This window comes from Hemitrygon akajei, chromosome 24, assembly GCF_048418815.1.
Source record: "Hemitrygon akajei chromosome 24, sHemAka1.3, whole genome shotgun sequence".
NCBI classification, from domain to species: domain Eukaryota; kingdom Metazoa; phylum Chordata; class Chondrichthyes; order Myliobatiformes; family Dasyatidae; genus Hemitrygon; species Hemitrygon akajei.
In genome coordinates this window covers 31,214,305-31,237,679 of record NC_133147.1, presented here as the reverse complement: position 1 = coordinate 31,237,679, position 23,375 = coordinate 31,214,305, and the positions used below count along the sequence as shown (strand labels likewise).

Genomic DNA, 23,375 nt, shown 5'->3' with positions numbered 1-23,375 from the left:
AGCATTACACTTGAGGAGAGGGGATTGGGAGGGAGTGAAGAGGACAGGGAGGGGCGGAGGGAAGGGGACGGGGGCAGAGGACAGCAGAGAGGGGAAGGGGAGGGGGCAAGGAAGTAGGGGACGGGGGGCAGAGGAGTAGGGGACGTGGGGAGGGGATGGGGGAGGGAAGGGAGTAGGGGACAGGTAGGGAAGGTGGAGGGAGTAGGGATGTGAATGCCAGAACACTGTGGAGTCACAGAATCGTAATCAGGCCTATAGATCCATCTCGTCCAGACTAACCCCTTACACATTTGCCCACCACGATCCTGGGCCTCGGGCTGATTTATTTACGTTTATTTACATATTTTGTTCCTGCGAGTGACCCCGGGAACTACCCGCGCGGCATGCCGGGAGCTAGCGTACCACCCCCCAAGGGACTACAATTCCCAGTGGGCTAAGCACAGAGCATGCGCGCTCGACCCTCCAAACTGCGGCTCGTTCGAAGCCCGAAAACCGCCCGACAGTATCTCTTTGGGGGTCCGGCCGGCAAACGAAGCCCCTAGGCCTTGTGCTGTGAGCCTGGAGTCGGCGGTTGCCGCGTTCCCCGCAGCTGTACCGTAACCGGAGGAAGCCGCCCCTCGAATACGGTTACTTGCTTCCCCTCCTTGGGCTCTGGGTCTCCCCGTCACCGTTCATACTCACCTTCTCTGAATACAGGTTCACCAGCTTCTTCATGCGCCAGTGCGGCGCCGAGAACACGTCCACCTCGTCCGGAAACGGCGCCATGTTCCCGCGACTGCACTCGCAGCACCGCCCGCGGACGGGAGGATCAACAGAAACCGGGACTGCAGCAGCGCCACCCGCGGCCGGGAGGATCAACAGAAACCGGGACTACAGCGCCACCCGCGGCCGGGAGGATCAACAGAAACCGGGACTACAGCGCCACCCGCTGCCGGGAGGATCAACAGAAACCGGGACTACAGCGCCACCCGCGGCCGGGAGGATCAACAGAAACCGGGACTACAGCGCCCCCCGCGGCCGGGAGAAGCAACAGAAACTGGGACTATCTTGGGGGCAAATGTTCAATCTCTGGCAAATTAAAACATGAAGATCTCGGAGCTAGGGTGCTGTACCAGAGGGACATTAAAAGCTGTTGCATGTTTTGTTCCACGTTTTGGATGCAGCGGTTCAGGTGGAAGGGTTCACAATACACCACCAAGATAGGAGCCTTTTAAAGCCAAAGGCGTAGTTGTGGGGAGTCCTTCATGATCAATTCCTCATGGAGTACTAATGTAGCGGCGCTACCCCAATCCTGTTCACCAGGTCTGGAACACCTTGCCACCAAGCTCTGGCCATTTTAACTGGAGATTTCAGCCATCGTTTGTGCTGTGGGGTACATTCCATCATAAGCTAATGTCAAACCGGCCCTGGACCAACTGAAGACTGAGTAAACGGTATGAAACCGCACACCCTTGTGCCTTCCCCATCAGCAGGAGTGATTTTAACTAAATCATTACCATGAACAAATCACTGCTACGCCACCATCAAGAAGGCCTACCGTGCTATTCCACACCCTCACTTCAGGAAGTAGGCAGAGACCGAAGACTCGGCAGCAGTGAGGACCACGAAGGTATGGACAAGGGAAGCACAGGAGTGCTTTGAATCGATGGACTGGACTGTATTCAGGGGTTCATTTTCGCATCTGGATGAGTATGCCGCAGTTGCTACTGACTTCATTAAAACCTGAGCACATGCCTACAAGGACTTGCTGTACGTCCCCAAACCAAAAGCCGTGGATGAACCAGGAGTTTCATCGTCTGCAGAGGGCTAGATCTGTAGCATTTAAGTCTGGTGACCCAGGTCTGAGCAAGAAAAACAGGTATGACTTGCAGAAGGCTATTTCAAGAGCAAAGAAATAATTTCAAGTGAGGTTGGAGGTGAAATCGGATGTATGACAACCCTGGCAGGGTTTGCAGGACATTTCTTCCTACAAAGCGAAACCCACTAGCAGACGAGCTGAACACCTTCTATGCCTCTTTGAAAGGGAGGATAAAACCACAGGTACGATCATCCCTGCTGCACCCGGTGATCTCTGTCTCGGAGGCCGGCGCCAGGCTGTCTTTCAGGAGGGTGAACCCAAGGCGGCAGCTCTGATGCAGCACCTGGGGAGGCTCTGAAAACTTATGCCAACCAGCCGGCGGAGGTATTGAAAGCCACTTTTAATTTCTCGCTGCTACGGTCGGAAGTTCCCACCTGCTTCAAAAGGGCAACAATTATACCAATGCCCAAGAAGTGCATGGTGAGCAGCCTTAACAACTGTAGCACTCATATCTACGGAGATGAAATGCTCTGAGAGGTTGGTTATGGCTAAAATGAACTCCTGCCTCAGCAAGGACCGGGACCCACTGCAATTTGTCTATCGCCACAGAAAGTCTCTGGTAGACACGGTATCAATGACTCTTCACGTAGCCTTAGATCACCTGGACAATACAAGCTCCTTTGTCAGGATGATGTTTATTGACTATAGCTCAGCGTTCAACACCATTGTTCCAACAGTTCTGAAAGAAAAACTACAGAACCTGGGCCTCTGCATCTTCGGTCTGTGCAGATTGGTGATAATATCTCCTCCTTGCCGATGATCAACACAGGTGCACCTCAGGGGTGTGTGCTTAACCCACTACTCTACCCTCTCTATACCCATGACTGCGTGGCGAGGCGTAGCTCAAATGCCATCTATAAGTTTGCTGAAGCAACCATTGTTGGTAGAATCTCGGCTAGTGACGAGAGGGCGTACAGGAACGAGATATACTAGTTAGTTGAGTGGTGCCACTCAGTGTCAGTAAGATGAAAGAGCTGATTGTAAGCAGGAAGGGTAAGATAAGGGAACATGAACCAATTCTCATAGAGGAATCAGAAGTAGAGAGAGTGAGCAGTTTTAAGTTCCTTGCGTCAATATCGTCGAGGTTCTAAAACAAGAGAAAATCTGCAGATACTGGAAATCCGAGTAACACACACAAAATGCTGGAGGAACTCAGTAGGTCAGGCAGAATCTATGATAAAGAGTACAGGAGGCGTTTCAGACCAAGACTGTTCTGAAAGATCTCGGCCCAAAATATTGACTGTACTCTTTTCCATAGATGCTGCCTGGCCTGCTGAGTTTCTCCAGCATTTTGTGTGTGTTACTCTGTCCATAGACACTGTCTGACCTGCTGAATTCCTCCAGCATTTTGTGTGTGTTACTCTGTCCATAGACACCGTCTGACCTGCTGTGTTCCTCCAGCATTTTGTGTGTGTTACTCTGTCCATAAACACTGTCTGACTTGCTGAATTCCTCCAGCATTTTGTGTGTGTTACTCTGTCCGTAGACACCGTCTGACCTGCGGAGTTCCTCCAGCATTTTGTGTGTGTTACTCTGTCCATAGACACTGTCTGACCTGCTGAATTCCTCCAGCATTTTGTGTGTATTACTCTGTCCATAGACACCGTCTGACCTGCTGAGTTCCTCCAGCATTTTGTGTGTATTACTCTGTCCATGGACACTGTCTGACCTGCTGAGATCCTCCAGCATTTTGTGTGTGTTACTCTGTCCATAGACACCGTCTGACCTGCTGAGTTCCTCCAGCATTTTGTGTGTGTTACTCTGTCCATGGACACTGTCTGACCTGCTGAGTTCCTCCAGCATTTTGTGTGTATTACTCTGTCCATAGACACCGTCTGACCTGCTGAGTTCCTCCAGCATTTTGTGTGTGTTACTCTGACCATAGACACCGTCTGACCTGCTGAGTTCCTCCAGAATTTTGTGTGTGTTACTCTGACCATAGACACTGTCTGACCTGCTGAGTTCCTCCAGAATTTTGTGTGTGTTACTCTGTCCATAGACACTGTCTGACCTGCTGAGTTCCTCCAGCATTTTGTGTGTGTTACTCTGTCCATAGACACCGTCTGACCTGCTGAGTTCCTCCAGCATTTTGTGTGTGTTACTCTGACCATAGACACTGTCTGACCTGCTGAGTTCCTCCAGAATTTTGTGTGTGTTACTCTGTCCATAGACACTGTCTGACCTGCTGAGTTCCTCCAGCATTTTGTGTGTGTCACTCTGACCATAGACACCGTCTGACCTGCTGAGTTCCTCCAGCATTTTGTGTGTGTTACTCTGTCCGTAGACACCGTCTGACCTGCTGAGTTCCTCCAGCATTTTGTGTGTGTCACTCTGACCATAGACACCGTCTGACCTGCTGTGTTCCTCCAGCATTTTGTGTGTGTTACTCTGTCCATAGACACTGTCTGACCTGCTGAGTTCCTCCAGCATTTTGTGTGTGTTACTCTGTCCGTAGACACCGTCTGACCTGCTGTGTTCCTCCAGCATTTTGTGTGTGTTACTCTGTCCATAGACACTGTCTGACCTGCTGAGTTCCTCCAGCATTTTGTGTGTGTTACTCTGTCCACAGACACCGTCAGACCTGCTGAGTTCCTACTGCATTTTGTGTGTGTTACTCTGTCCGTAGACACCGTCTGACCTGCTGAGTTCCTCCAGCATTTTGTGTGTGTTATTCATTGAGGATCTAACCTGATCCCAACATAACAACTGTAAAGAAGGCAAGACAGCCACTAGATTTCATTTGGAGTTTGAGAAGATTTGGTTTGTCACCTAAAACTCCCAAGAACCTCTACAGATATACCATTCTGACTGGCTGCATCACCGTCTCGTACCACCGAGCATACAACAGGAGCAGACCCTTCAGCCCACCATGTCTGTGCTAGCCATGATGCTTAATGCACCAGTTAGTGTCCAGGGCTAATCCAACACAACCTTCTGCACCAAGGAGCAGAGGGGACTGGGGGTCAGGGGAATGTCACCACCCCAGGATCTGTGTTCAATTGTGAAGAGAGGCCGACTTTGCTTTTCTTGGAGCACAGAAAGATGAGCTCTCTGAGACAAAACTTTTACCTAGAGAATTAATGTCTTATACTGGGTAAAATTTAGAGCAGATAGGAGAATTTTTTTCCCAAAGTGTAAGTTCGGCGGAGGAGGGGAGTGCTACTGCACAGGATCGAAGTAAGTTGTAAAATTGGTTAGCTCCATCATGGGTACTAGCCTCTGTAGTATCCAAGACATCTTCAAGGAGTGACGCCTCAGGGTACGTCCAACATTAAGGATCCCCACCACCGAGAACATGCCCTCTTCTCATCGTTACCATCAGCCTGAAGGCACACACTCAGCGATTCAGGAACAGCTTCTTCCCCTCTGCCATGAGATTTCTGAATGGCCATTGAACCCATGAACACTACCTCACTACTTCTTTTATTTCTATTTTTTGATAGATAGATAGATAGATAGATAGATACTTTATTCATCCCCATGGGGAAATTCAACATTTTTTCCAATGTCCCATACACTTGTTGTAGCAAAAACTCATTACATACAATACTTAACTCAGTAATAATATGATATGCATCTAAATCACTAACTCAAAAAGCATTAATAATAGCTTTAAAAAAAAGTTCTTAAGTCCTGGCAGTTGAATTGTAAAGCCTAATGGCATTGGGGAGTATTGACCTCTTCATCCTGTCTGAGGAGCATTGCACTACTTATTCTAACGTAACTCTGTAATATACAGGTATATACTTACTGTAATTCGGCTTTTTTCCCCTATATTTATCATGTATTGCATAGTACAGCGCCGCAAAATTTATTCTGACTGGGACTGCAGCACCGCCAGAGGCTGGGAGGGGCAACAGCAGCCGCGACTGAGACTGCAGCGCCACCGGAGGCAGGGAGGCGCAACAGCAATCCGTAATGGGACTGCAATGCCACCAGTGACTGGGAAGGGCCATAGCAACGTCCACTGGACTTGCTGACTCTGTAGCTGGGAGAGAAGGGGGCGAAACACACGTGTGGGTCACGTAGGTCAACAGGAGCAGACCCTTCAGCCCACCATGTCTGTGCTAGCCATGATGCCTAATGCACCAGTTAGTGTCCAGGGCTATTCCAACACAACCTTCTGCAGCAAGGAGCAGAGGGGACTGGGGGTCAGGGGGAATGTCACCATCCCAGGATCTGTGGGGTGGTGTGTTCAATTGTGAGAAGGGGCCGGCTTTGTTTTTCTTGGAGCCCAGAAAGATGAGCTCTCGGAGACAAAACTTTCACCTAGAGAATTAATGTCTTATACTAGGTAGAACTTAGAGCAGAAAGGAGAATTTTTTTTTTCCAAAGCGTAAGTTCGGAGTCTAAATATGCGAGACAACACCGGCTACGAAAGCTAACTCGCTCCCTGGTGAGCGGCCACTGTCTGTAACAGCATCAGATGTGAAAAGGGCTCTGCGGACAGTCGGCCCCTCCATAAGGCAGCCGGGCCAGACAACATCACAGGCCGGATACCCATGGAGTTTGTGCAACAGCTCCCTGACGTCTTTACCAACATCTTCAGCTCATCCGGGCTGCCGTCCCCACGTGCTTCAACTATGCCACTATCATTCAGAACAAAGAACTCTGTACATTCAGAACTGAATGATCACCACCCAGTGGTGTCACCATGAAGTGCTTTCAGTGGCTGATTATGGCACATTTTCAAAAACTGCGTTCTGGCTACATTGGACAGCCTCCAATATGCTCGCCGACAGAACCACTCTAAGACAGATGCCACAGCATCAGCCGTGCAGCTGGCCCTAACACACCAAGTAAACAAGGACGTTTATGTTGCTTCTAGATTTCAGTTTGCCATTCAGCACTATTGTCTCACAGACCCTGGTGAACACACTCCTCCTCCTCGGTCTAAACACACCACTGTGCTACTAACAAAGAGTGGTGGGTCAGGTTAGTGGGTGGAAGTGTTGATCATCCTTACTGTTTCGGGAAAGTACTATCCATGCTCAGAAGCGACGTAGCCTCCTCCCTGATGGGAGTGGGACAGACATGAGCAGGGTGGGTGGGATCCTTCATGACGTTACTGGCCCTTTCCCGGCGCCTTTCTGTTCTTGATGGTGCTGCTGATGCATTGGACAGTTTTGACTACCCGTTGTACAGCCTTTATAACAATTACAGCACGGAAACAGGCCAACTCATCCCTTCTAGTCCGTGCTGAATGCTTACTCTCACCTAGTCCCACCGACCTGCACTCAGCCCATAACCCTCCATTCCTTTCCTGTCCATATACCTATCCAATTTTTTTTTAATGACAAAATCGAACCTGCCTCTACCACTTCTACTGGAAGCTCGTTCCACACAGCTACCACTCTCAGAGTAAAGAAGACCCCCCTCATGTTACCCCTAAACTTTTGCCCCTCAACTCTCAACTCATGTCCTCTTGTTTGAATCTCCCCTACTCTCAATGGAAAAAGCCTATCCACGTCAACTCTGTCTATCCCCCTCATAATTTTAAATACCTCTATCAAGTCCCCCCTCAACCTTCTGTGCTCCAAAGAATAAAGACCTAACTTGATCAACCTTTCCCTGTAACTTAGGTGCTGAAACCCAAGTAACATTCTAGTAAATCTCCTCTGTACTCTCTCTATTTTGTTGACATCTTTCCTATAATTCGGTGACCAGAACTGTACACAATACTCCAAATTTGGCCTCACCAATGCCTTGTACAATTTTAACATTACATCCCAACTCCTATACTCAATGCTCTGATTTATAAAGGCCAGCATACCAAAAGCTTTCTTCACCACCTTATCCACATGAGGTTCCACCTTCAGGGAACTATGCACCATTATTCCTAGATCACTCTGTTCTACTGCATTCCTCAATGCCCTACCATTTATCATGTATGTCCTATTTGGATTAGTCCTACCAAAATGTAGCACCTCACACTTATCAGCATTAAACTCCATCTGCCATCGCTCAGCCCACTCTTCTAACTGGCCTAAATCTCTCTGCAAATCTTTCTGTCCGCTATAGTGCAGCTTCCATTCCACGCAGTGACGCAGCCTGTTAGGATGCACGCTACTGTAGAATGAAGTGAGTAACGAACAGACCTCAGAATGTCAGGATTCACAACTACTCCTCCCTCCCCATCATCCTCCACACAGTGCCCCCCCCCCCCCAGGGCTGAGTGCCTGAGCACATTGCTGTAACTCTGCTCACACGTGACTGCATGGCCAAACACCCAAGTAATCACATTGTCAAGTTGGCTGATGGCACAACAGTGGTGCTTGGAAGTAGGTACGGAGGAGATGTCAGGGGTAAGTTTTTTTTTTACACACAGAGTGGTGAGTGCGTGGAATGGGCTGCCGGCGACGATGGTGGAGGCGGATACGATAGGTTCTTTTAAGAAACTCCTGGACAGGTACATGGAGCTCAGAAAAAGTAACCCTAGGTAATTTCTAAGGTAAGGACATGTTCAGGACAGCTTTGTGGGCTGAAGGGCCTGTATTGTGCTGTAGGTTTTCTATGTTTCTATGGTGGGTTCATCACCGACAACCGTGAGGCGGCCGACAGAGAGGAGGTGGAAGAGCTTGAGGCCTGGTGCCAGGCAGGTAACCTCTTCCTTAATATCAGCAGGTCAAAGGAAGTGGTTATTGACTTTAAGAGAACTCGCACCATTCACACTCTCCTTTAGATTGATGACACAGCAGGAGAAACTGCAAGCAATTTCAAACTCCTCGGAGTACACATCACACTCAGCCTCACGGTCCCAGAACGTATCCTGTATGGTGAAAAAAAACTCAGCTTCTACTTTCTGAGGAGGCTGAAGAGAGCTGGATTTTACACATCTATGCTCACTTCATTCTGCAGCTGCACTGTAGAGAGCATCCTAACGTGCTACGTCACTGCATGGTAGAGAAACTGCACTGCAGCAGACAGGAAGCCCCTGTAATGGGTAGACAAAATTGCCCAACACTTCACCAGCACCAACCTACCTTCCAGCAAGGACATACTGTATGTACAGCAGTAACATTTTGAAGGATCCAACCCACCCTGCTCGTGGACTGTTCGTCCGAGTCTGGTGGTCCTGGCATGGATGGTACGTTCCCGAAACAGTAAGGATGATCAACACCTCCACCCACTTACCTAACCCACCACTCCAAACCCCCAACCACAGTACTTTATCCTTTCCTGTCAGTCTCCTCCTGTGCTTAGCGTCTCTTAATGGACGTACAGTTAATCTATGTGTATAGGCTATCCTATATTTTTATAAGGTATTGTGTTCTCTACCTTATCGTGTTTTTTTTGGTGCTGCATCAGATCTGCAGAAACAATAAATTATTTTCCTTTACACTTGTGCACTGGAAATGATGTGTGGCCGGGTGGAGATATGTCTCTACCAAAGGAGGTGTAAAGTGCCTGGTTATGCGACTGCTGACACCAGGCAGACAGTTTCTGAAGAGTATTGATAATGGTTGGGCTCGCCCGTCTTGTTAAGGCGATGCCCAGAAGAAGGCAATGGCAAACCACTTTAGTAGAAAAATTTGCCAAGAACAATCATGATCATGATCGCCCACGTCATACGACACAGCACATATTGATGATGTCATCTGATATGGCACTTAATGATGATATCATATGATACAGCACATAACAGTTGAACAGGAAACGAGACTAAACGATCTGAAACTTGCCTAGGTATCGGGGGGGGGGGGGTGAACCAAGTGCAGGTATGTGGGATCAGTGTGGACGGACACCTGAGGATCAGTACAGATGTGGTGGGCCGAACGGCCTGTTTCTGTGCACAATAATCCATGCACCGTCCCAACTGGGAAATATACGGTCATACTGTCTCCACCACTGTGTCCAGATGCCGGAGCCCCTTCCCCACACGGACTGCAGCGCTTTGAGAAGGCAGCTGACGCCCACATCCCCGGCACTTACAGAATGAACAATCGATGATGGGAACACGTTGGTTGCTAAAAATGGAGAAACCGGAATAAATAAGAAACTCTTTAAATTAAGAAGGAAATTGATCCTCAGAGATAACCAAATTGATTTAATTTTTTGCTCTAATTCTGTTATTTCTCATAACAAAATTGTGTACAATTTATACTTAATTTTATGTTCAATGTCAATTTATTATCAAAGTACATATACGTCACCTTACACAACCCTGAGATCCACTTTCTTGTGGGCATTGATGCACCATCAATAACTCTTGGAGACGTGAGGCGAGATATAGGCTTTTATTGGCTGGAAGAAAGGACAAGCAGCAATTGACCACCGCACTACATCCTGGAGACTGAGGCCGGGGCGGTGTCTCCAATCGCCTTTATACCGGGGTCCGTGGGAGGAGCCACAGGAGCAGTCAGCGGGGGGTCTGTGGGAGGAGTCAGCAGGGGGTCTGTGGGAGGAGCCACAGGAGCAGTCAGCGGGGGGTCTGTGGGAGGGGCCACAGGAGCAGTCAGCGGGGGGTCTGTGGGAGGAGCCACAGGAGCTGTCAGCAGGGGTCTGTGGGAGGAGCCACAGGAGCAGTCAGCGGGGGTCAGTGGGAGGAGCCACAGGAGCAGTCAGCGGGGGGTCTGTGGGAGGAGCCACAGAAGCAGTCAGCAGGGGGTCAGTGGGAGGAGCCACAGGAGCAGTCAGCAGGGGGTCTGTGGGAGGAGCCACAGGAGCAGTCAGCAGGGGGTCTGTGGGAGGAGTCACAGGAGCTGTCAGCAGGGGGTCTGTGGGAGGAGCCACAGGAGCAGTGATCAGGGGGTCTGTGGGAGGAGCCACAGGAGCAGTCAGCAGGGGGTCTGTGGGAGGAGCCACAGGAGCAGTCAGCAGGGGGGGGTCTGTGGGAGGAGCCACAGGAGCAGTCAGCAGGGGGTCTGTGGGAGGAGCCACAGGAGCAGTCAGCAGGGGTCTGTGGGAGGAGCCACAGGAGCAGTCAGCGGGGGGGTCTGTGGGAGGAGCCACAGGAGCAGTCAGCGGGGGGTCTGTGGGAGGAGCCACAGGAGCAGTCAGCGGGGGGGGGGGGTCAGTGGGAGGAGCCACAGGAGCAGTCAGCGGGGGGGCGTGTCCAAACAGGTATATGTAGTTCACCACAGGCATACTCAATAAATCTATACTAGAATAATTACCATGATAGAATCAATGAGAGACTGCACCAGCTTGTGCGTTCGACCAGAGTGTAAAAGACAGCCGACTGGGCAAGTATAAAAAGAAATTCTAATAATAAACATCTAAGCAATAAATATCGAGAACATGAGATGAAGAGTCCTTGAAAATGAGTTCCTACCTCCCACTGGTGGAACGCGGAGCCACACACACAACTCAGCAGGTCAGGCGGCAACACCAAACACTCCCCAATTCCAGCTTGCAGCCAGTGCTCCACTCAGCGAAGAGAGGTGGAGACAGAACATGGTCCTGAAAAACGTTGTCTCATTTTTTACTGTGTACTGTACCAGCAGTTATAGTCGAAATGACTTGACTTGACTCCCCCCTCCTCATTCAACAAATTGCCATCAGTCCACCACTACCAGGACTACACGTCTTCTCCGAAGCTACTTTCTTGTAGCTATCCAGCTTCTCGACAAATCTCACCCAGGAGTAAGGCCCTAGGTGTCCCCTGCACAACATCCGTTAAATGGAGTTTCCTGCTCTGATGATAATTATTGAGTCTGTTCATGTGTTATATTTATTTCAAAGTAAATTCATTATTAAAATTCATAAGTCACCTTAAACAACTCTAGGGTTCTTCTTGGTGGCAGACAATAACCATAACAGAATCAGTGAAAGGCCGCATCAACTTGGGTGTTTGACCATTGAGCAAAATACAACAAAGTGTGCAAATATAAGAAAAAAGAAATAATAATTAATGAATAAGCAATAAATATGGAGAACTTGAGATGAAAAGTCCTTGAAAATTCATCCATTGGTTGTGGGAGCAGTTCAGTGATGGAGCAAGTGAGGTTACCCCCTTTGGTTCAAGAGCTTAATGGTAATAACTGTTCCTGAACCTGGTGGTGTGAGTCTTGAGGCTCCTATACCTCCTTCCTGATGGCAGCAGCGAGAAGAGAGCACGGTCTGGGTAGTGGGGGGTCCCCAACAATGGATGCTGCTGTCAGCACTCCATGTCGATGTGCTCAGTGGTGGGGAGGGGGCTTTACCCGTGATGGACTGGGCCATGTCCACTACTTTCTGAAGGGTTTTCCTTTCGTTTCCACACCAGTCAACACACTCTCCACTACACATCTATAGAAGTTTGTCAAAGTCATGCCAAATCTCCAGAGTCCTTAGTAGAGGCACTGCCGTGCTTTCTTTGTACTGCACTTGCGCGCTGGGCCCAGCAGATAATTACGGTAAGTAAATTATCACCAGCATGCATACTTTATACACATATTTTTTCTTGCGGGCATTCGTAGTAGATATAATAGAATCAATGAAAAACTGGCACAAAGGAAGTCAGACAAACATCCAACGTGCTAAAGGTTGTCTTTGTAATTGAGCAAATATAAACTAAATTGCAAAATAATGCAGATCAGGAACATGAGTTGTTAAAGGGCCCTGAAAGTAAGCTGGTAGTTGTGAAATCGGTTTACCGTTGGGATGAGTGAAGTTATCCACTCCGCTTCAGGAGACTCTGTCACTGTGAGAAAAATTAAACCGACATTTCAATAGACGCAGAAGTAGACCATTCGGCCCTTCGATGTTTGCTGAACTCCTCCAGCATTTTGCCCTGTGATGCCGTGGACTTCCGGCAGAATCTCCTGTGAATAATAAATTGCACTGTAAACACGACTAGAAAACCTTGTGAATTGTGCCGATTATTAGAGAGGCGAGGTGTTCAAGCCGTTCATATCGGCAAAAGGTGGGGGGTAATAAAAGTTCCCACACCGGGAGTCGAACCCGGGCCGCCTGGGTGAAAACCAGGAATCCTCACCGCTAGACCATGTGGGAGGCCGGGGAGGCGGCGCTGCCGCGGGAAGACGAGGCTCGGCCGCGGCTGCTGCGATGACTCCTCCTGACCACCAGGGCGGCGCCAGTCCCGCCGCCCGCCGCCCGCCGCCCGCCGTCGGGATCTCCGCCAGTGACTGCGGCTCGGTACGCGGCGCGAAACACGGACCGTCGTGTAACAGACAACAGAATGGCAGCCAACCCTGTCCGGGACTGGCGTGAAAACAGCCATCAACAGAAACATAAGACCGGTCCTGGGAATGCCATTACGAAGAAAGGACAGAATGACCTCTAACTCCAGAGAGGTTTGCAGACATCTAAAGCTTTGACTCTATAACTTGTGCAGTGAAGAGTCTGCTGAGCGGTTGTATCGCCGCCTGGCAGGGAAAATCCTACAAAGAGTGGCGGATACGGCCCAGTACATTAAGAACAAAGCCCTCCGCACCATTGAGCCGTCGCGGGGGAACAGCATCCGTTATCAGGGACCCCACCACCCAGGCCCTGCTCTCTTCTCGCTGTTGCCACCAGGAAGAGGAAGGAGACTTGGGACTCACACCACCAGGTTCAAGAACTGTTTTTACCCCTCACCATCAGGCTTTTGAAACATGGGGTAATTTCCTTGGGGGGGGGGGGGGGCAGATCCTTGGGTGGGTGGAGAGCCCGGCCCCTAAACTCCCTCACTGGAGGGAAACACTATAAATCCCTTCATTGGGGGAGAGACCCCTTTAAATTCCCTCAGTGGGAGAGAAACCCCCCCAAAAAAACACCTCGTTCACCACGGGGGGGGGGGGGGTAGAGGCCTCCCTAAATCCCCTCTCTGCGGGGAGAGACCCTTTAAACCCTGTTCACTGGGGGAGAGAACCCCTAAACCCCATTAAATCCCTCATTCGGGTAGAGACCCCAAACCCCTTCAAGGTGGGGGCAAGAGGCCCCACTAACACCCTAATTGGAGGGAGAGACCCTCACGGGGAGGGGGGGAAGGAGCCACATTAAATCCTTCATTGGAGGGAGAGAGAGACTCTGCTAAAACCCTCACGGCGGGGGGGGGGGCGGGAAGGAGACCCATTAAATCCTTTATCGTTGGGAGACCCCTAAACCCCTTTCTATTACCCACTTACACCATTCAGATCCACACCCCCTACACTCCCCCATGCCTGGAGCCACCCTCATCCTCACCTGTCGACAGCTTTAGGAACAGCTTCCCACCCTGTAGCCTTCTCGACCTTGCAAGATTTGGGAAGTATGTACACGAGGAGAGACTGTACTCGATCTGGTATTGGGAAATGAACCGTCAGGTGTCAGATCTCTCAGTGGGAGAGCTTTTTGGAGATAGTGATCATAATCTATCTCCTTTACCGTAGCGAGGGATAGGAACAGACAAGTTAGGGAAACGTTTAATTGGAGTAAGGGGAAATATGAAGCTATCAGGCAGGAACTTGGAAGCATAAATTGGAAACACATGTTCTCAGGGAAACATACGAAAGAAATGTGGCAAATGTTCAGTCGATATTTGAGTGGGGTTCTGCGTAGGTACGTTCCAAAGAGACAGGGAAAGGATGGTAGGGTACAGGAACCGTGGTGTACAAAGGCTGTTGTAAATCTAGTCAAGAAGAAAAGGTTCAAAAAACTAAGTAATGAAAGAGATCTAGAAGATTATAAGGCTAGCAGGAAGGAGCTTAAGAAGGAAATTAGGAGAGCCAGGAGGGGCCATGAGAAGGCCTTGGCGGACAGGATTAAGGAAAACCCCAAGGCATTCTACAAGTATGTGAAGAGCAAGAGGATAAGACGAGAGAGAATAGGACCAATCAAGTGTGACAGTGGAAAAGTGTGTATGGAACCGGAGGAAATAGCGGAGGTACTTAATGAATAGTTTGCTTCAGTATTCACTATGGAAAAGGATCTTGGTGATTGTAGGGATGACTTACAGCAGACTGAAAAGCTTGAGCATGTAGATATTAAGGAAGAGGATGTGCTGGAGCCTTTAGAAAGCATCAAGTTGGATAAGTCACTGGGACCAGACGAGCTGTACCCCGGGCTACTGTGAGAGGCGAGGGAGGAGATTGCTGAGCCACTGGCGATGATCTTTGCATCATCAATGGGGACGGGAGAGGTTCCCGAGGATTGGAGGGTTGTTGTTCTCTTATTCAAGAAGCGGAGTAATGATAGCCCAGGAAATTATAGACCAGTGAGTCTTACTTCAGTGATTGGTGAGTTGATGGAGAAGATCCTGAGAGGCAGGATTTATGAACATTTGGAGAGGCATAATATGATTAGGAATAGTCAGCATGGCTTTGTCAAAGGCAGGTTGTGCCTTACGAGTGTGATTGAATTTTTTGAGGATGTGACTAAACACGTTGATGTAGGTAGAGCAGTAAATGTAGTGTAACACACACAAAATGCTGGTACAATGCAGCAGGCCAGGCAGCATCTATAGGAAGAAGTACAGTCGATGTTTCGGGCCGAGACCCTTCATCAGGACTAACTGAAAGAAGAGATAGTAAGAGATTTGGGAGGGGGAGGGAGAGATCCAAAATGATAGGGGAAGATAGGAGTGGGAAGGATGAAGCTGAGAGCTGGAAAATTGATTGGGAAAAGGGATACAGAGCTGGAGAAGGGAAAGGATCATGGGACGGGAGGCCTTGGGAGAAAGGGGGAGGGGAGCACCGGAGGGAGATGGAGGGCCGGCAAGGAGTGATTGTGAGAGGCACAGGGAGAGGAAAAAAAAGGTGGGGAATAATAAATAGATAAATAAGGGATGGGGTAAGAAGGGGAGGGGGACATTAACGGAAGTTAGAAAAATCATTGTTCATGCCATCAGGTTGGAGTCTACCCAGACGGAATATAAGGTGGTGTTCCGCTGGTCTTGACGTTAGAGGAGCCAATGGATAGACGTATCAGAATGGAAATGGGACATAGAATTAAAATGTGTGGCCACTGGGAGATACTGCTTTCTCTGGCGGACAGAGCGTAGGTGTGCAGCAAAACGGTCTCCCAGTAAAAGTAGCGTATATGGATTTTAGCAAGGCATTTGATAAGGTACCCCATGCAAGGCTTATTGAGAAAGTGAGGAGGCATGGGATCCAAGGGGACATTGCTTTGTGGATCCAGAATTGGCTTGCCCACGGAAGGCAGAGAGTGGTTGTACACGGGTCATATTCTGCATGGAGGTCAGTGACAGTGGTATGCCTCAGGGATCTGTTCTGGGACCCTTACTCTTTGTGATTTTTATAAATGACCTGGATAAGGAAGTGGAGGTATAAGTTAGTAAGTTTGCTGATGACACAAAGGTTGGAGGTGTTGTGGATAGTGTTGGAGGGCTGTCAGAGGTTGCAGCGGGACATTGATAGGATGCAAAACTGGGCTGAGAAGTGGCAAATGGAGTTCAACCCAGATCAGTGTGAGGTAGTTCATTTTGGTAGGTCAAATATGATGGCAGAATATAGTATTAATGGTAAGACTCTTGGCAGTGTGGAGGATCAGAGGGATCTTGGGGTCCGAGTCCATAGGATGCTCAAAGCAGCTGCGCAGGTTGACTCTGTGGTTAAGAAGGCAAACGGTGCATTGGCCTCCATCAATCATGGAATTGAATTTAAGCGCTGAGAGGTAAGGTTGCAGCCAGACCCCACTTGGAGTACTGTGCTCAGTTCTGGTCGCCTCACTACCAGAAGGACGTGGAAACCATAGAAAGGCTGCAGAGCAGATTTACAAGGATTTTGCCTGGATTGGGGAGCATGCTTTATGAGAATAAGTTGAGTGAACTCGCCCTTTTCTCCTTGGAGCGACGGAGGATGAGAGGTGACCTGATAGAGGTGTACAAGATGATGAGAGGCATTGTTTGTGTGGATAGTCAGAAGCTTTTTTCCCAGGGCTGAAATGGCTAGCACGAGAGGGCACAGTTTTAAGGTGCCTGGCGGTGGGTACAGAGGAGATGTCAGTTTTTTACGCAGAGAGTGGTGAGTGCGTGGAATGGGCTTTCAGTGGAGGTGGGAACGATAGGGTCTTTTAAGAGACTCCTGGATAGATACGTGGAGCTTAGAAAAATAGAGGGCTATGGTGATTTCTAAGGTAAGGACATGTTCTGCACAGCTTTGTGGGCCAAAGGGCCTGTAGGTTTTCTACGTTTCTAAGTGCATGCTGTGCCTGTTCAGATTTGCGGATGACCCCAAGACGGAGCGAGGACGACTGTCAAAGTCTCCAAGAGGATCTGGACCAGCCGGAAAACTGGGCTGAAAAACGGGGATGGAATTTACAAGCAGTTCAGTAGGGTGTACAGTAAACGGTAGAGTACCAAGAGCCGGAATAGAACAGGTCCATCATTCATTGAAAGTGGTGTCACGGGTAGGTAGGTTGGCAAATAGATCTTGGTGGGGCCTAGTTTGGAGTACTGTGTGCACATTTTGTACACCAACCTACAGGAAAGATGTAAATAAGGTTGAAAGAATACAGAGAAATTTCACAGGAATATTGCCAGGACCGGGGGGGGGGGCTGAGTTGCAAGGAAAGATTGAATAGGTTAGGACTTTGTTCCCTGGAATGTAGGAGACTGAGAGGGGATTTGATGGGGTTGTGCAAAAATTTGGGTTGGTATAGATCGGCAGGCAGTTTTCTTTTCACCAAGCTTGGGTGGGACTACAACTAGAGGTCATGGGTTAAGGGTGAAAGGTGAAAAGTTTAAGGGGAATATGAGGGGTAACTTCTTCATTCGGAGGGTGGAACGAGCTGCCGGCACAAGTGGTGGATGCAGGATTGATTTAAGAGAAGTTTGGATAGATAGGTACGTGATTGGCAGGGCTATGGTCTGGGTGCAGATCGATGGGAGTAGTGAGTTTAAATGTTTTGGCATAGACTAGATGGGCTGAAAGGCCTGTTTCTATGCTGTGCTTTTCTACTGCTGATCCATTTTCCCTCTCAGGCCCAATCTCCCCATATTCTTCAATGCCCTGACTAATCCTTAAATACACCCAATGACTTGGCCTCCACAGTCGCCTGTGGCAACAAATTCCACAGGTTCCCCACTCTGGAAATTCCTCCTCATCTTCATTGTAAAAGGACACCCCTCTATTCTGAAGTTGTATCTTCTGGTCTTGGACTCCCTCACGATAGGAAACGTCCTTTCCATATGCACACTTATCGAGGCCTTTCAGTATTCAATGAGGTCCTCATTCTTCTGAATTGCCATGAGTGTACAAACCCAGGGCCATCAATCGCAAATCTTTCGATTCCCAGAATCATTTCTGTGTAACTCCTTTGAACCCTTTCCAATGTCAGCACATCCCTTCTTAGATAAAGTGCCCAAAACTGCTGACAATACTCCCAAGTGAAGCCTCAACGTTACATCCCTCTCATCCAGGCAGCATCCCGGCTAGTTTCTTCTGCATATTTTTACAAAGCCTCCATATCACTTCTGTGATGGGGCTGCAGAGCCGATCCGATGGACCAGATGGCCTAAATTTGCCCCTCTATCTTATGGCCTCATGACTCAGCTCCGCCGGAGCTACACTGGGGCATGTCTCCATGGGCGTGGGATCCCATTGTGAACGTGTACTTTGGAAGTGAACGGGAAGGGGTGGGGTCCTTTTGGCTGGTAGTGTTTCCTCATTGTTTAAACACAGGGCCGCATTCTTTGGCGCTCTGTAACAGTGAGCACAAGGAGGGCCTCACCGCAACGGTAATACAATATATCTCCCACATATCCTGCGTGGCCTTTGATCCGCTCGACAGTCAGCTGAGCACAGCTCTTATGACTTGGCCCGTCTTCCCCCCTCGTCTCCCCAGGACTCCGTTTGCCTGCCAGCGCCAACCCAGCTCCACAACCAGGGCGCACTCCCGCAGGCGTTCTGCCAGAGTGGTGGTAAATACAGACGCCCTCGTGCCCCGGGCAGAGGGAACGAGGACTGGTAGGGGAAGAACATAGTCCGAGAGGTTAGAGCCTTCAAACCTCCCCAGCTGGGGAGGGCGCCAGAGGTGTCCTCGGTGGGCTTTCCTCAGCGTTTCGCAGCTGCCAGCAGCCCTGAGTTCTTGGCAGAGCTCGGCCCAGGTCCCCGTGACGGGTTTGGGGAAGTTTGATCACTGGCCAGGCAGTGGACAGCCACAGCTGTCGAGCTGATATCATTCCTGCAGCCCACGAGGCTGATTCATTTCAGCCCTGGCCCCCAGCCAGTTCATTCCATCTCAACAGCTCTGCCGTTCCTCTGTAGCCTGCCCCAAAGTGCGGGCTGTCCACTGCATCCCTCACAGGTTCGCTTTAGAGTCATAGAAAAATATAGCTGGGAAACAGGCCATTCGGCCCACCTAGTTCATCCCGAACCATTTAAACTGCCGACCCCCGTCGACAGGGACCATGGTCTTCCATACCCCTACCATCCATGTACCTAGCCAAACCTCTGAAATCGAGCTGGCTTGCACCTTCTGCACCGGCAGCACCCTCCACGCTCTCACAAACGATTGCTTCCCCCCCCCCCCCCCCACCCAAATGCCCCTTAAACTTTTCACCTTTCACCCTTAACCCATGAGCTCCTGTAGTCTCACCCAATCTCAAAAAGCTTGCGTGCATTTACCCTATCTACACCCCTATAACTCTATAAAATCTCCGCTCAATCTTCTGTGTTTCAAGGAATAAAGTCCTAACCCATTCAATCTGTCCTCCAATCCCGGCAACATCCTCGTGAATTTTCTCTGCCCTCTTTCAACCTTATTTACATCCTCCCTGTAGGTAGGTGACCAAAACTGCACACAATACTCCAAATTAGGCTGACCAATGTCTTGTACAACTTCAACATGACATCCCATCTCCTGGACTTAACACTTTTAATTTATGAAGGACAATGTGCCAAAAGCTTTCTTTACGACCCTATCTACCTGCGCTGCAACAGTTAATGAATTATGGATCTGTATTCTCAGATCCCTTTGTTCTACCGCACTCCTCGGTGCCCGACTGTTCACTGTGTAAAACATATCCTGATTAATCCTGGCCCAGATCCCACTGCAAGCCGTGATAGTCCTCCTCACTCTCCACTGCACCCCCAATCTTGGTGTCATCTGCAAATTTGCTGATCCAGTTAACCACATTGTCGCCCAGATCATTGACAAACAACAACAGACCCAGCACCGATCCCTGTGGCACTCCACCAGTCAGAGAGGCAAGCATCCACTACCGCTCTCTGGCTTCTCCCACAAAGCCAGTGTCTAATCCAGTTTCCTATCTCGTCCTGAATACCCAGCGACTGGACCTTATCGATCGACCTCCCATGCAACATCCACTGCCTTGCCTGCATCTACTTTCCTGGTAACTTCCTCGCAAAACTCTATAATTCGGTTTAGCACGACCTACCACGTACAAAGCCGTGTTGACTATCCCTAATCAGTCTGTGTTTATCCAAGACTCATATACCCAGTCCTCCCCAGTCCCGACGTCTGGCTCTCTGGTCTGTAATTTCCCAATTTGTTTTTCGAGCCTTTTTTCAACAGCGGAACAACATTGGCTATATCCTCTAATCCTCCGGTACCTGACCTGTCACTGAGAATGACTTAAATTTCTCTGTTTAGGACCCCGGCAACTTCTGCACTTGCCTCCCCTGAGAGAACACCTCGGCACTCTTCACCGTGCGTGTGGGAAATAAAGGTAATCGCTAATCTCCGGCCCTCCCCAGAACGGGGGAGGGGGGGGGCTGTGCGGTCACGTCCAAAGCGGGGGAGGGGGTGTGTTTTAGGGGGGAGTCGGAACCTGTGCTGTGAAGTGTGAAGCTTTTAACACCCCCACCTTCCACTGGAGGATAGGGTGAGAGATGGCACTGAGGACATGTGCCTGTCATATCCCTCCCCGCTGATAAGTTTCTACCCCACTGTTATCAGACTATTGAATGGTCCCCTAGACGGACTGTTGACCTGACAAACTACCTCGTCATCATTTGTCAGCCTGTACTGCTCTTGGTTTGTACGTGTAGCACTTCATTCTGCATTTACTGTCTGTGAATTTATGTCAGGTAAGCATTTCACTGAACACACGTGACAACCATCAACCACTTCCAGCTCCAAGTATGGTGTGAGTGTGTGTGTGTGTGAGTGTGTGTGTGTGAGTGTGTGTGTGTGAGTGAGTGTGTGTGAGTGAGTGTGTGTGTACGTGGGTACATGTATGTCTGTGATTTGGACGTGCAGTCACAATTCTTACACTAATTACCTCAGAGAGTGAACTTTGAACGAACGTCCCGAGTTGGGGGAAGGTGACTTTCACTTACTGCATTTGTGTTGCATGTTAACCAGGAGTCAGCAACTGGGCCCGTTTCTCAGTTATTACGCAGCTATCACCATAAAGCAATCCACACACCCACGGGGAAACGGCCAAGGTTAACACAGCCAGAGTTAAACTGATTCCCTTCATCTCATCCAGAGCCACTCCAAAACTGTATAGCACCTTCACCCCTTCCTGTCTCTGTCACCCCCTCCCACCCTTGGCTTTGTAATCCTGTCTACCCTGTCTCTATAATCCCATCAGCCCCTTCACCCCTCCCTGTCTCTCACCCCCTCCAGCCCCTATATTCTCACCCTTGCCTCTGTAATCCTGTCTACCCTTGCACCCCTCCCTGTCTCTGTCACCCCCTCCAGTCCATATACTCCCACCCCTGTCTATGTAACCCCTCCATCCCTACCCCTCCTGTGGCTGCCCACTCTCTGTGAACTCCCTCCCTCCACTACAACCTTTCCCGTCGCTGGATCCCTCTCTGGTCCCTTCACCTGTCCCTGTCTCTTATAATCTCCTCCAGCACCTGCACACCCCCCCCCCCCCAGTCTCTATGCCCCTAAGTCCATCCCCTTCTCTGTAAACCCCTCCGGCCCCTCCCCATCTCTGTAACCCACTCCGGTACCTCACACATTGCTCCCCATCTCTCTTACCCCCTTTGGACCCTACACCCCTCCTCCTTAAGACACAGTAGCAGAATTAGGCCAGTCTGCTAATTCTGCTCCACCATTTCATTTTGGCTGATCCAGATCCCATTCAATCCCGACCAGCTTCCACTTTGAATATATCCACAGACTTGGCCTCCACCTTCATCTGGTTCACCACTCTTTGGCTAAAACAATTCCTCCTTACTTCTGTTCTAAAAGGTTAAACTTTGAGGCTGTGCCCTCTAGTTCTGAAAACCCCCACCAGAGGAAGCATCCTCTCCGCACCTACCCTATCCAGTCCTTTCAACACTCGGTAGGTTTCAGTTTCTTCTAAATTCCGGCGAGTACAGGCCCAAACGCTCCTCAGTGCTCCTCTCTGGACAATTCCTCACCAGTGGGATGGTGCTGAAGGAAAGGTGGTCTGTGACTTGGAGGGTAGGGTTCCCCTGCGCCCATTGCCCCGGCCTCCTGGGTGGGAAGAACGGTGGGGTTGGGAGTATAACCAGGCGAGTAATTGCAGAGTCTCTCTCACCGTGGATTCCATTTCATTAGGACACGTTGGGACCGCTACATTTTGGCCCAGTTAAGTGGCTGCCCCAATTAGCCATAGTTTCATGGAAATAGTTAAAAGGGTATAAAAAAGGTAAATTACTGTATAACTGAGTAAACGTTATGTATTTAAATGAAATAAAGAACAAATTATAGCATTATCTATACTACTACAGTCCCATAAAACTGTATTAGTTCCAATAGATGGACATAAATAGTTATAGATGGAGGATTTCATCCAGTATACACTGTCATGTTCTTAAAGGTTGACTGTAAGTGAACAAAATTCAGCTGAGACACCTACTACAGATAATGGATTGCCTTCATACAATGCTTCCTCCAAATCTTCATTTTCATTGTAATATTCAAGATAATTGCCATTACTTTCAAATTCTTCACAGTACCTAACTTGGTGAAGTAGTGAAATCATTTCATTTTCACTCCCGGCTCTTTCTGGCATCCCCAAGTGCCTGAAACCACAGTGAACAAAACAGTTCTGAATCGTCTTCCTGCTTATTTCTGGCCAAACACCACTGACAAAAATCACTGCTTTTTGAACATAAACACACGCAACTGACACTACTTAAAAACTACTTGTTCTAAGTACAGTGTAGTGTCTTACACCCACACAAGTTCACACGACTGAGGCTGGTTAGAAACTGTTCGGCAACTGTCTCCTGTCCCAATTAAGCAACATAGTGTCCCAAATAAACAGAGGGAATCCCAGCTATTTTCTCAATTAGCTTTTGTTCTTTAAGAGTTGTCCCAAACAAGAGGCTGTCCCGATTAACTGATAATAACCCAATTAATCAGAATTGACTGTATTTGGATAGAGAGGGACTGAATAGGGATGGACAATATGGCTTCGTGCATAGTGTGCTACAGGGATTGGTGTTGGGTCCGTTGTTGTTTGTCATCTACCGTATATCAAAATCTGGATGATAATGTGATAAATTTACTGGGTCAGTAAATTTGTGGATTGTGGCAGTAGTGGACAGCGAGGAAGACTAGCAAAGCTTGCAGCAAGATCTAGACCAGCTGGAAAATGGGCTGAAAAATAGCAGCTGGAATTCAAAGCAGACAAATGCAAGGTGTCACCCTTTGGGAGGAACAACCAGGGTAGGTCTCACACACTGAGCGGTAGAACATATGG

At 49.1% G+C, this 23,375-nt stretch overlaps 2 protein-coding genes and 1 non-coding gene across 3 annotated transcripts in view; 1 reads left to right on the top strand and 2 right to left on the bottom strand.

The window, feature by feature from the left end:
* The window catches only part of fbxl5 (F-box and leucine-rich repeat protein 5), a 52,210-nt gene extending 51,399 nt beyond the window's left edge, over window positions 1-811 (bottom strand). The window contains 1 exon segment of the mRNA XM_073028629.1: window positions 682-811. Coding sequence (XP_072884730.1) covers window positions 682-765 — 84 coding nt within the window. The 5' untranslated portion in view covers window positions 766-811.
* An 11,910-nt stretch (window positions 812-12,721) lies between these two features.
* trnae-uuc (transfer RNA glutamic acid (anticodon UUC)) lies at window positions 12,722-12,793 on the bottom strand. Its single transcript has one exon. It is a non-coding gene; the product is annotated as a tRNA-Glu (tRNA).
* A 110-nt stretch (window positions 12,794-12,903) lies between these two features.
* slc6a8 (solute carrier family 6 member 8) overlaps window positions 12,904-23,375 on the top strand; it is a 67,978-nt gene continuing 57,506 nt past the window's right edge. The window contains exons 1-2 of the mRNA XM_073028628.1: window positions 12,904-13,352; window positions 20,336-20,411. The gene's annotated coding sequence lies outside the window, so the exon portion shown is untranslated. The remainder of the gene's footprint in view (window positions 13,353-20,335; window positions 20,412-23,375) is intronic.